Here is a 13,383-nt window from a genome sequence, read left to right on the forward strand (position 1 = left end):
ACATGTCACTATTCTATGTCAGAAACAAAAAACCTCAGAAATCCAGATTTTAAAAATGAAGCTATTCATGTCTCGGCCACATACATGGAAAAACAGGACTAGATTCTTCAACTTTTATCTAGATTTGGCATTGCTTATTGTGGCCAATATGTATCAGCTTTAAAATATTTTATGTAAGAGTGCTTTATTAATTTTCAGTCCTTTGTCATTTTGAAACACAGGTAACATGTCTAAGATTTTTATATCAGTTTTATTTTATTAATTTAATCAACATATAATAGATGGTATCTGTGCTTCTAGAAACGTTGTATACTATACTTTCTCCACTAGATGTCTCCAGAGAAATACAAGTAAATACTGCTAATAAAGATACCGTTAATAAGCATCCAGTTTTAAAATTGCAAAAGTACCCAGTTCGATTATGGTCAAATAGGTTACATTGACTAACGATTTAATATGAGAGTGGACCTGCACTTGATAAGCTTTTAAATGTGACAGCTTAAAGTTCTGCAGAGAAGATGGCATATTATTTGCATTTATTTCAGAAAGGCTTTTGTCTTACTTCTAAATGACTTAACATTAAAGAAACATCATCCCACGTTGCTTTGGGCTGCAGTTAATCATCTCTTTGTCTGTATACGATTTCATTATAGATATGTTAGGCCAGAATATGCTTGGAAGGTTTATGGAGTATCCAAAGGAAATCCATTGGAAGTATTACATCAAAAGATATCGTGGGAGAGCCCAGTTCTTATAGACTATATAGTGTGTCCGGCCACAAGTATCTGACCTCATATATTTCTTCTTTGGCTTCTTCAAGTTGTTCATTGATGTTCAATTTTATTTGGGCTGTATGCATATTTTAAAAAGGAAAAAAAATCATGAAATCTAATTTTTGTTTAATTTGAATTCCTACTACTGTAGGCTTAGTTCAGCCTAACCTAGTCATTTTAAGAAAACATTTTCACTAGCTCAAAAGAAACAAAGACCACTGGGTCTTTGCCAGAACTTCAATTTACAGGGCTGTTAACCTAGCTGTCAAGGAAGCCTGGGACCCTCACTAGCCAAGATAGTTGGACACTTGAGAGCTACCCTGAAGAAAGTGGACACTAACTTCAAGACCTTATTATGTTTTACAAGTAAGTTGTAAACTACATGCAGTTTACAAATAAATAAGACAGAAAAAAAGCAAAGTGATATTCAAGAAATATTTTCACGATCCGTGACCTATATGTTAAAAAGTGGGGGTTTAGAAATAAGTTGGCATAAATAGGTACTCTGGATCATGCAAAACCAAAGAAACTTTTGCTTTAAAAAAAATCTGCATTTGGCTTGAGTATCCGGGTTTGTTGAGTCCATAGTCTATGTCCTGGACAGTACAGGGCAAATTTAAGGTTAGTTGCATGCTGGTGACAGTAAGCATGATATTACAATGACTTCATAGTCTCCAGAGGCTACAAGCCTCGTTACAAAGATCCACTAGATAATTTTCAAACTCCCAATAAATTAGCATCCTGATAGCTAGAAACAAATGACCCTGTCTTTCAGTCACATTATTTTTCTTCAGTTACATAATAAACCATTTTTTTCATTAATGATTTATATTTCTGGTTCAAATTTTATAACCCTGAAAGTCAGACTTAATTATCATCATTTCAATTTTCCTCCCATCTCCTAGGAAAATTACATGACCAACCCCAGGGTCAGCGTCTTTTTCTGATGCAGAAGAATAAGGGTCCTGTGTGCAGAGAGACAGAGAGAAAGGGATGGGGGGAAAGGAGAGAGAGAAAATTTGACCCTTGATAAATGCTCTGAAAGGGAAGAATTATGTTCTTTCCAAGATTTTCAATATCTTCTCTAAAACTTAAACTACTCTTTTTTTCCATTCTTTTTCTTAAAACTGTTTCCTTCCTTCAACCTACTCGAAACTTTCTGAGACTTCCTCCCACTATTAGGCACATAATATTACACTTCCGGTCTCACCTTAGATTTTTAAGTTTCAGTGTATGATCTTTTTTTACATTTACTCTAATTTTTCCTTCTCTTGGGATATTCCCCAACCTCTAAATTTGCAGGTACTTTGTATACACACCTGGCTCACATTTTCAAGATATTTCTTGATGTCATCACTAATCCTAACGGTAAATGCTGAGGGCTGGTATTTGTTGATTTTCATGGGACTTATACAAGTTCCAGAAATGATGCTCAAAGTGGATAGACCTACAATTTCTATTACCTGCGAAAACAAAGATTTAAGGTCTCTTTTAATTGTATGAGCATATATCATGCTTTCCACCAAAAAAAGCATAAATCTGTCTCACTTGTCAGAAGGGAGCAGTAGTCTTTTGAAATATGACTGCATTTCCACCTTCACTTCTCATTTTTTGCAATTATTTATCAACTACAAGAGTCAGGATGAATGGAAACCATTAATTCTAGTGGATAAAACTAGTTGCAAGGAACCACTGGGTCAAAATTGTTTTTGAAAATAATAAAATTTTAATTCCTTCCATACAATGTTAAGAAAGCAGGCAACATGGCAGGAAATTTTGATTCTTCCTTCACCTCTTATATTCACAATCAGGTCTATCAGTTATCATTCTAGACTTTATTTAAAAATATATATTTTTACCCTTGATACTTACTACACAAGTCTATGTGCACTAAGTATATATGTACTACCTTATCCTTCACCTCCAGTCAAACCCTATTGGATTTGAGCAGAGTTCAGTTTCAATACAGAAAGGCTTGTAAGTAGTTACAGCAGTCTAAAGATGAAAAATGTGGCATTAGTAGCAGTGAGCATACCAGTAAAGAGTGAACAACATTTTAGGATGGTGACCTTGGAAATGCTGAATACTTTGAGTTTTATTCATTCCTCTGCAATTCCAAAATTCTATTGTTATGTTTGAGAAGGTAAGTAATCTATATTATAATGTCTAACTAGTCTAGAGTTGAAGACTTTTATATACCTATGTTACCATGAATGTCCTAACAGTTAATTTAATAATATTAAATAGAACTCATTTTCATAAAATAGTTTATCCATCCTAACCAATAAGCAGTTCCTGATCACTTACCATTTACACAACATAAGAGTAATAGTAAGCTACAATATAAAGCAAAAGATGACATTATAAATATGAAGTCAGAATAATTCTATTCAGAGAAATATAAATGATGGACTAATACTCTTCTTCTGACAAAGGACCAGGGACAGGATATAACTTAACTCTTATGCTAGCTCCTCTCCCGCTCTTCTTTTGAATTTCCCCTTCATTTTCTATATCTTAATCCCAAGATTTTCATACTGAAATGACCTTTCAATTATATTTCAGTATTTGTTGTTTCACCATGTGGTTTCTTAATAAACTAAGAAAGCAAATAGTAAACTAAGCAGCAAATTGTAGAATATTTTACTATTCCAAAGCAAAACCTCATAGTGAGTTTAAGCATAACTCAGGATACTGAGAATCTGCTCCTGCCCAATCCAGGTCCCTTAAAGTCCTTTCCATTAGAACAAGAGGGAGAATCCAGACCAAGTTTCCCTAACTCACCACTGGAAAAAGAACACTGATAGGACATGACAGAGGGAGCACTTTGTAACAAGATGTATTGAAATTACACTTTACGATGACGTGCAGCTTGTTATTCAAGGAAATTGATTGTGGTTACCATGCCAGCTCATTGATTACTTCTGACATTCAGATTTCCTTTATCCAAAGTGTTCTAACATTTGATATATGTGTGGAGTAGTAAGAACGCACATTTTCTTGGTTAGGGATTGCATAGTGTAGCATTGAAAGGCTTTAGTTAGTCTTGATAAAATCAGAAGAATCACTTTGGCAATGCCCCTTTCCTAATACGTATTCAATTATTCTAGTTATCTTTAGATTCATAAAAATTGCTTCCAGTAGTGGCTGCTGCTCACCAGTGGTTACCAGTAGATGTGCTGTGTAGAGGTGTTCAACATCACGTGAAGTATGCAATGAAAAACAGTAAAGCATAAATGTTTTTCCTTCCTGCTTCAAGAGTTAGAGAAATTTTTCAGAGTACGTTTTTGTTAACTCTATGTGTTCCTTGATATTTGCAAAAAGAAAGGAAATGGGCGATAGTGCTCTATTTTTGTAGGATAGCAAGGAAAATGTGGACTCTCCTACATGATTCTTCAGCAAGTTAGATTCTTATTTCATATCCTACACAAGTTTTAAATCTATCCATAGTTTGTTTTTAATCAACAGCCTTTACTCCCTTGTGATTGTAAGACTTGCATCTACCTTTGTTTTCTGGTAAAAATAACAAAAATAATCTTTCAGTTCTGATGTGAACTGCAATAAGACCTAACAATAATCTTGAGTACACAGACATACATTCTACTCTGAAAAGGATTGCAGAATCTCTTAAATCTCAACAAAAGAATTTTTCATAAAACCCTCTAAGATACAAAAGAATAAAACTGAGACATAAACATGCAATGAGTCAGATGTTCATATGATTAAAAATAAGTACCTCCTTTATAATGAAAAGGAAAAGTAGCTCGATGTGTTTCTTAAATATAACTAACTGAAACAAATCTCAGCTGGCAACTTGAAGTTGCTGATGTTTCTTGGAAAGAGTTCACATTCTCAGGTTGATGCAGTGTTCCCTCCCACAACTCTGACATGTATATAAACTCTTAGCTCTGCAAAGCCCACTGCCAGTTCTCTTCGTGGACTAACTGCAACGGAGAGGATCAAGATGATTCCCTTCTTACCCGTGTTTTCTCTTCTATTGCTGTTTGTTGTTAACCCTGCAAACACCAATGGTCATTATGACAAGATCCTGGCTCATAGTCGTATAAGGGGCCGGGATCAAGGGTAAGTCAGTGGTTTGGTTTTATAAACCATGTTTCTTGTTCCTTAGCTTGTTATATGGTCAAGTATACATAAAGTTTCTCATATATGCCTCAGTGTTTTTTTCTCTAATTATTATAAAGTAATAGGAAAGAAAGTGTGAGTATTCTGATTTATCTATGCACTTCAAGCTTTAAGATTTAATTACTGTCTAAATAACTTGAATATAATTGCTTTTTATGAAATATTTTGTAATTTTAATCTAACAAAATTTAGTTGGGCATTCTTTTATTATTTAATTTATTTGTGTTTTTATTTTCTTCCATCTGAAATTGGGTTTTCAAAATTAAAAAATCTATTGTTAGGGACTATCATATGTAAATAGCTTTGAAATATCTCACTTGATGTTAGAGAAAATTTATTTAAATTACCTATGAAGGTTAAATACTGGGTAATGTAACTAGTTCTCTGAATTCTTTGAAACATTTAAGTTACTTTTAAATTCTGAATTCTGTAAAATTTGCAAAAGCAATTTATATTTTATAGAACTAATGCAACTACAACTAAGCATTTTAAAAATTACATGTAATTTAGTAATTTATCCAACCATTTATAATTTTTTAAGTGGATCTTGGCACTTCTTCCTATGCCTCACAGGGATTTTCATGATGTTCAAAAGCTTCTCTGACTTACAGTGAAATAAGATTTCTATCCCTTTAAAAAGGGAAGAAGAACCTTAAAATTGTGACAGAGGGTGTTCTAATCTGTTGCTTCCGTTCAAAACGATAAATTCTTTTATGCAACCATATTGTTTAAAAGTTAATATTAGCACTCATTTACTTCTGTGATTACTTACCTAGAAAATTACACCGGATAGTGTCTGTGTACATAGCAAATCTTGTCTCGTTTGCTCTCTGATCTCTCATTGTTCCAGAGAGCCCTGAAGTTATGGCCATCCTCCAACTAAGCACATGTTTGGTTTAAAAAGGGTCACTAGATTATCCACTATTAAGAGCAATAAGGCACATAGAAATACAATTATGTTTGTACTGTCTGAATATTCTATTGGTTAACTTTTTGAAACATTTGTATTTTGCTCTCAGAAATGTATAATTTTTTTTTCTCTGTCTCCCCCCCAAACTCCTACAGACTTTAGCTTTTCCAATTCAGAAGGATTGGGTCAAAAATTAGATCTGTAAAAGGCTAGAATCATGTCTTTGCATATCAAGTCCTCATCTTAACATTTTCTTTTATCATCTGATCTGTAGATATGAGAAAACAGTCATTATCAGGACACTAACTTTTTTCCTTTCCCTCTATCCTCCAGCCCAAATGTCTGTGCCCTTCAACAGATTTTGGGTACCAAAAAGAAGTATTTTAGCACTTGTAGGAACTGGTATCAAGGTGCCATCTGTGGAAAGAAAGCGTAAGTCCTATTTTTTTTCATAACATGTCAGTTCCAAAAACAACTTTATGATGTATATGCCTTCCCTTGGATTTACACGCCATTCTTCTTGAAAATACTGCCCCAAATTGTGGTAGTTTTTATTTAAAGAAAATAAAGGAATACACACATGAATAAAGAAGTTCTCCCTGCATCTCCACTGTTACCAATAGAACTCAGATTTCCCCCTGAATCCATGTGATGTGGAAGCCAGAAGGAAGCAGATCACATGGCTATTGATTGGGGATAGAATTGGTGTGAGTAAATGATTATGTTGTCACTTAACCTCTGTGACTTAGTTTCCTCACTTTATAAAAAAGTGACCCAGAACAAACTGATTTAGAATATCAGGGTTTCTGAGTTAAAAACTTAATGTTTGCTTGCAATCATTTGGAAATTGTCTAAAGTACTCCATTTTACCTCAAGAGTTTTACATAAAAGTTTAAAGTTAAAAAATACTTGAGTTTTATCTCTTTGTTTTATCCAGTGATTCCCAGCTCAAGATGTTCCATCCCCAGAGGTCCACAAGGTGATAATGGAAGCTCATCATTATATATCTCAATAGCCCAAAGGATGATTATGTTTTAACACATATTTCATGGATTAGCTTAAAATTAGAAAGCATTATTTATCACTTAATAGATATGCCTTCTGGTTTGTTTCACCAATAAATATTGGGAGAAAAAAAGTAATAAACATTCTGGACATATTAAGGTCAAGAACCACTCCTGTGATTTTAAAATCTTTATTTTACTATGAGGGAATGAGTAATAAATAGGGCAAGTAATGCAATCAGAAACATTGAGATGCCATCCCCAGTCAAGAAAACAATGCAAGTGGCTCCTCCCTGCCTCCTATTAATTTGGAGTCCACCCTCAGTGAAGGATGCCTTGAGAATCAAAAGATCCAAGGAAGAACCTGATTAATACATCAGCATTAAAATTCAGTTTCCCTAAGTTTGGGTGGAAGAATTGATTGGAAACTTATTTCTAAGCCAATAATATGGGTATAAATACTAAATATGAGCCAGGAGTGGTGGCTCACACCTTTAATCCTAGCACTTTCCGAGGCTGAGGTGGGTGGATCACTTGAGGCCAGGAGTTTGAGACCAGCCTGGCCAACATGGCGAAACTTGTCTCTACTAAAAAAAAAAAATACAAAAATTAGCCAGGTATGATGGTGGGTGCCTACCTGGGAGACTGAGGTAGGAGAATCACTTGAACCTGGGGAAGAGGAAGTTGCAGTGAGCAGAGATGGCACCACTGCACTCCAGACTGAGCAACAGAATGAGGCTCCATCTCAAAAAATAATAATAATATTAAATATGGAATCCCTCTCATAGACTTACCTGTAAAACATGGATTTAATACTTGTATTATAGAGTTTCTGAGAAGATTAAATGAATTAATGAATGTGAAATTACTAAGTAAACAAAATGCATAATATCAGTTGTCCTTAAAATTAAACTATTTTAAAAAATGCATAGATGTAGATAGGAAAGGAAGTTGTAACCAGATGCCTATTTTAAATGCACAAGATTATCTTTATTTCTAAGTAAGGACCATGTATGCAAGGCATTTAACAAGGCATGTATACATGGCATTTAACCTCAGCTGGGTTGCATCTCCATATGGTAACCAAGTCTAGAGGACCTGAGGACTTCATTGACAATCCCCTGCTTATTGGCTTAATAGAGTTCAACTTGATATTATCATTTAACTTCACCATTATTCCTATTAGTGTACAGGCTTCTGCCAGACTTGTGAGTCATTCACACAATTATAATGCAATCAGTTGTTACAATGATCTCTGCTGTGCTGCAAGCTAGGCCCCCAGTATGGACTCTAAGGCTCTGAGTTTTCCTCTCTTTGTTCTTTATATTCTTGGATACTCTAAAGCACATTTGAAATGCACTCTAATTAGATAAGAAAGGACCTTCACCCTGAAATATTAGGGAGAATGTTTATTACATCCTTTCTAGAAGATTGAGAAGAATGCCATCAATTTACTTTAACCAGCTAAATACATGAGCGATGTCAAGACTTGTTCACAGGCTGTGCCAAAATTCTTTCATGTTTCCCATTTAAAAAAAAAAAAAAAAAAAACATGACTTTGAAGCCTGGCTTTTTTTTTTTTTTTAGCTAGCAATACAACAGTGTCCCCTTTGTTCAATTATATTAGCTTATTTTTCCAAAGTAGCTTCATTTTCAAAAACATAGTTACATCTGAAGTAAATGTAAATGCTAATTTCAAATAATCAAAGAAATCAATAATATTGACAGGAAGTCTGCCTGGTCTGCAATCTGTTTGCTTCTGCTGAAATTTCTAGAGATATCTTCAAGACTTTTTGATCAGATGACAGAAACGTTTGCATTCCAGTTGGACAACTGCTTTGGGGATTTGGGAAAAGTAAACTGAGCAGGCCTAATGAAAAACATGAAGCTTCCTAAGGTTAAGATATTCTCCAAAATATATACTGTTCGGGTAATATAGTATTCTGTAAACCTTCTCTAGAGAATGTCTGTGACATTTTTAGCTGGTGTTTCATGAAATGTTAGATACTATTCTGAAAACAAAGATAAATTTCTCACTCTTAGAGCTGTAGGTAGAAATGATTATTTTTTTAACTCTTGTTTTGTCCTACTGACCATATGGGAACACTGAGTTTTGGGTGGCATAAATGTTCTTCTGAAAAAAATTACTTATTTTTCTTTTCAAAATATCTACTCAGAGATAACCACATTGGTCAATTATCAGCTGATAATACAATGAACTGTTAGAATTTTATCTCATCTAGTGCATTAATTCTCTACGACTGATCCTTGTTATATTAACATATGCTGTATAATTTTTTGTTAAATTTCCTCTTCTATTTACTATTTTACTTCACATAAGTATTATCAAGCTCTGGACTAAGCACATTTGTATCTCATTTTTTAAATTGTTTACAACATATGCTAAAGCTAATACATAAGCAATTCTTGATCTTTTGATATCCAACTATCAGATTTATTTACATACAGCTCATGTAAATAAAATTATTTAGAGGCTGTATTAGGATTTGCATAAGGTTCCTATATAGCTATGTTTCCAATACCAACTATTCTTCCAATTATATTAAAATTAGAGAATAACTTGAAATGGGTATTTCCCATTTAATTTTGTCTACATTTTAATCTATTATTCTTAAGCCAATATTTCATGCCAGAAATTTTTTATTAACAAATAGAGAATGAGGATCCAGTGTTATAAACAGGATCACAAATCCTAGATAATTACTTAATGGACCTGGGTTCAGTTTGAAAACATTTATTTACTTTTATTTGACTATATAAGAGCATCTCTTACATCATTAAAATTTTTGCTTCTTGATAGTTTGCTCTTATCATTTTCAACGTACTAAAAAAAGATTTTTTTCTTGTAGTTGCCAATCTCTCTCCCATGTCTAGATTATTTTATTCATTCATACTTCTTGAATACAATTATAACTAGATAAAAGTCCAGAAAAGAAATAGCATCTGAATTAGCTGATTCATGCTTAACTAGTGAATTACAAAATAATTAATCTGTAATTGTCATAATCTGTGTAACATGATATGTATCAATTGAAATTTACAAAACAATGTGCACTTTTTTACTTGTAATAATTCTCCTGTTTCTAATTGTTGCTTGATATATGTACCTTTATATTTCTATTGAAAGGACATTAGTAATTACATAAAATTTTAGTTAAAATGGACTATATTAGATGAAGTTCAGAAAAAAATCTATAAAATGTGAAAAAAATTAAAATTAGTATTATATTAATGTATCATATATTAGTAATACAATCATAGTTTTCATTTTATAAGCAATTATATATATATAATTTTAAATTACTATTTTATCTCAAAATATAGTAAATTAGATAACGTTATTGTGTGTATATTTTGATTTCTTGAATTTTCTAGTCTGTTACCTTAATTATTGTCTATAGAACTTAACACACTTTGTTAACTTTAAACAGGATGCCACTTTCTTGACTACTGAACTCTAATATTAAAATAAACTTAGATTGCTTTTAAAAAACTTTACAGAAATAAAAACTTTTTAAAGTTTGTGTATAACATAATAAAATTAATAACTCTACCAACAATTTATACCAAAAATAGCCTTATTTTAGTTAGCAATAGATAGCATTTTATCAATTCAAATGAGTTAATGTATTTTCTTATGTTTCCAATGATCTTTTATTAAAGCACATTTCTAGCCATTTTTAATTTGCAAAATGATTTCAAAACCATTATTTCATTTGAGATTCACAATTGTTCTGTGAGTAGATATTATAGCTACTATATTCAGGTTAAATAGTTAGGGAAACAAAGACTCCGGTTTATTAAATAACTTGCTCAAGTTCACATGTCAACCAAGTAGTAGAAATGGGACCCAAATTGCATTCCTCCGAATCAACATTCTGCAACTTTTCTATAATACCATGAGACTGTAGCAAGAAATCAAACTCATATAAACATAGAAAAAATTAGGGGGAAAAGAACACCTGATTTTTAGAATCTCAACAAATTATGGCAATTAGTGAAATATTTTGTCAAATTTATGTCAAAATGTAGCCTTAGTTTCCCATTTTAATTTAATTTTATTTCAATGTACAGGACTGTGTTATATGAATGTTGCCCTGGTTATATGAGAATGGAAGGAATGAGAGGCTGCCCTGCAGGTAAAATCTCAATTTCTTGAATTAAATAAGGAACATGTTATATGCAAGGATAGGGTTGAGGTGGCTTGTGGAGAAGTCAATTGTATGCGTGTATTTCAGCACCATCCTAAATCCAAGATATGTCCCTCTGATTTTTGTGTTAATCATGAATTTATCACAATGATAAAATATAAGAACACATTTCTCATGGACTGGATGCTGGGCAATACAAAGAAACTTGGTCAGAAATTTAAGTTAGCTCAGCTTCCCATTAAGGAACAAAACTCTACAAAATCCCTTTCTTTGAACTTTTCTACGAACGTGGAACTTCACTACTTGGCAAAACTTCATCTTCTCTGGTTGAATAGCTCTGATTTTATAATGTTCCTTATATTGAAATTTGGTTTCCTATACCTCTGCCAACCATAGAAAATAGCAGTTCATCTATTTCCTCTTTGAAATGGCAGCCATTCAGATATTCCATGCCAATCATCACACCTTTCCTCCAGCTACCATCTCTTCTTGAATAAAATCTTCTGTTCTCTGAGCTAACCATCCCCAATTCTTCTAATATGACATAGACTCTGACCCTCCCCATTATAACACCAACCCATGTAAAATCTCTAGTCCAGCAATCTTTTCTCTTAATATAAACCCAGACTGATATTTAAAGTCCATCCATGTGGGTCTGAGAAGTAGAGACAATACCAAGATTTGGGGAGATCTTGCACTTTGGATAATGTCATTGACAACTATGTGACATCATTAGCTTATATTGAATTTTGAATCAATTAAAATTGATTACAGATTACACACATTGTTAAGTCGGGTCTCTAGGATTTGTTTTTCTCAATTTAGGCACAGGAATTACATGGAACCTTGTGAAATTTAACCTTTTTCATTTTGACTCAGTTTCTCCATTTTAAGGATCTTTTAAAATCCCAGTTTTATACTTCAATAGTTGTTTAACCAAATCTAAGGATATTTGCAAATTTAATAACCATTTCTTCTTCTATGCTGTTAATCAAATTGTACTAATTTTCAAATCAAATAGGGTCAGAAAAAATAAGTTTATGGTACATTATTCAATAAACCACTTCAGGTTGACATTCACACGTGAATCTTTCTTCTGACATTCAGGAGAAATATTCTGGAAGCATTACATATTTTGAATTATTTGCTCCTAGAAATTGTAATGAAAACAAGCAGGCCTACATATTTTTTTAGGGACTCAAATCTATAAAATTGATAGATTTAAATAACAGAAAATAGTCAATTGTAATTGAATTATTATTGATGTAGCAGGATTGAGCTCTAAATAGGTTAAATGTTAAACCAGTATGATAGTATACAATTTCCTTTCCTCAACACAAAGAATATGTAAAATAATATTTTTCAATAGCATTTATTATTTAGCACTCAAAAGATAACTTTTCCATAAAATTGATTATTGATATAATTTTTTGCTAAAATTATTACCTGGAACCTTATGAAATTTAACCTTGTTCATAAAGTTTAAATGATTGTGAATAACATGCTGAGATTATTCTCAGTACTTACTTATTTCTTGATTATTTCAGTCATGCCCATTGACCATGTTTATGGCACACTGGGCATTGTGGGAGCCACCACAACACAGCGGTATTCTGACGTCTCAAAACTGAGGGAGGAGATCGAGGGAGAGGGATCCTTCACTTACTTCGCACCGAGTAATGAGGCTTGGGACAACTTGGATTCTGTAATTCACTACTTTTTCAATATATTTATTTTTGGTGATATTGTTGTTTCATTTTAACTGATTTATTAACTTGAATATTAATAAAATTTTATATCATTCTATTGTATACGTATGAAGATACATAAAGGGATGAGTTATTGAGGGACGTAAAACATCTTAATGCATCTGCAAATACAACAACTCTCCAGGAGACTTATACATTAATTTTTTTAAGAAGGGGAACCAAGAATCAGCTAAAAGGGCACTTATCCTGTTGTACTTGTTTCCTCTCTCCTTATTGTTTGTGAGGAAATATATGTAATTTCAGGTAACATGTCTAACAAAAAGGTAAGTTAAGAAGCCTACTGAAATTTAAAATTATCATAAGCTGTGTTATATAGCTGTATTTTATTATGTATATTTAATTATATGTAAATATATATGGATGTTCAGATTGTCAAATTTGTATGCATGTATGTGGATAGTTAAATGAAATGTGAAAACACAATTGATTTTTGGACATTTGCGCACAGTCTAATTTACAATACCCTAAATTATTACTCATTTCTGAATCTATAAAACTGAAATAATGTATTTTCATTCCTGCTTTCTACTAGATATGGAGATTAATTGATAATTATAACTAGAGCCAAATATACTTAATAAAGTTTAAGAATACATCTGTAGGCATTATTGG

General features: G+C 32.5%; 1 protein-coding gene and 1 long non-coding RNA gene across 7 annotated transcripts in view; one reads left to right on the plus strand and one right to left on the minus strand.

Annotated features, from left to right (window-relative positions):
• LOC141581658 (uncharacterized) overlaps positions 1 to 13,383 on the minus strand; it is a 772,188-nt gene that overhangs the window by 289,161 nt on the left and 469,644 nt on the right. The window lies entirely within an intron of this gene.
• POSTN (periostin) overlaps positions 4,637 to 13,383 on the plus strand; it is a 36,594-nt gene continuing 27,847 nt past the window's right edge. For 2 of the 6 annotated variants that reach the window (XM_010344956.3, XM_003934404.4), the window contains exons 1-4: positions 4,639 to 4,856; positions 6,160 to 6,258; positions 10,926 to 10,990; positions 12,550 to 12,707. In XM_010344956.3, the coding sequence (XP_010343258.1) occupies positions 4,738 to 4,856; positions 6,160 to 6,258; positions 10,926 to 10,990; positions 12,550 to 12,707 (441 nt within the window). In that variant the 5' untranslated portion in view covers positions 4,639 to 4,737. Of the gene's footprint in view, positions 4,857 to 6,159; positions 6,259 to 10,925; positions 10,991 to 12,549; positions 12,708 to 13,383 lie in introns of all 6 variants that reach the window. The other 4 variants (XM_003934406.4, XM_003934407.4, XM_003934405.4 and 1 more) reach the window with 4 other exon arrangements.

Source organism: Saimiri boliviensis, chromosome 16 (genome assembly GCF_048565385.1).
Source record: "Saimiri boliviensis isolate mSaiBol1 chromosome 16, mSaiBol1.pri, whole genome shotgun sequence".
NCBI classification, from domain to species: domain Eukaryota; kingdom Metazoa; phylum Chordata; class Mammalia; order Primates; family Cebidae; genus Saimiri; species Saimiri boliviensis.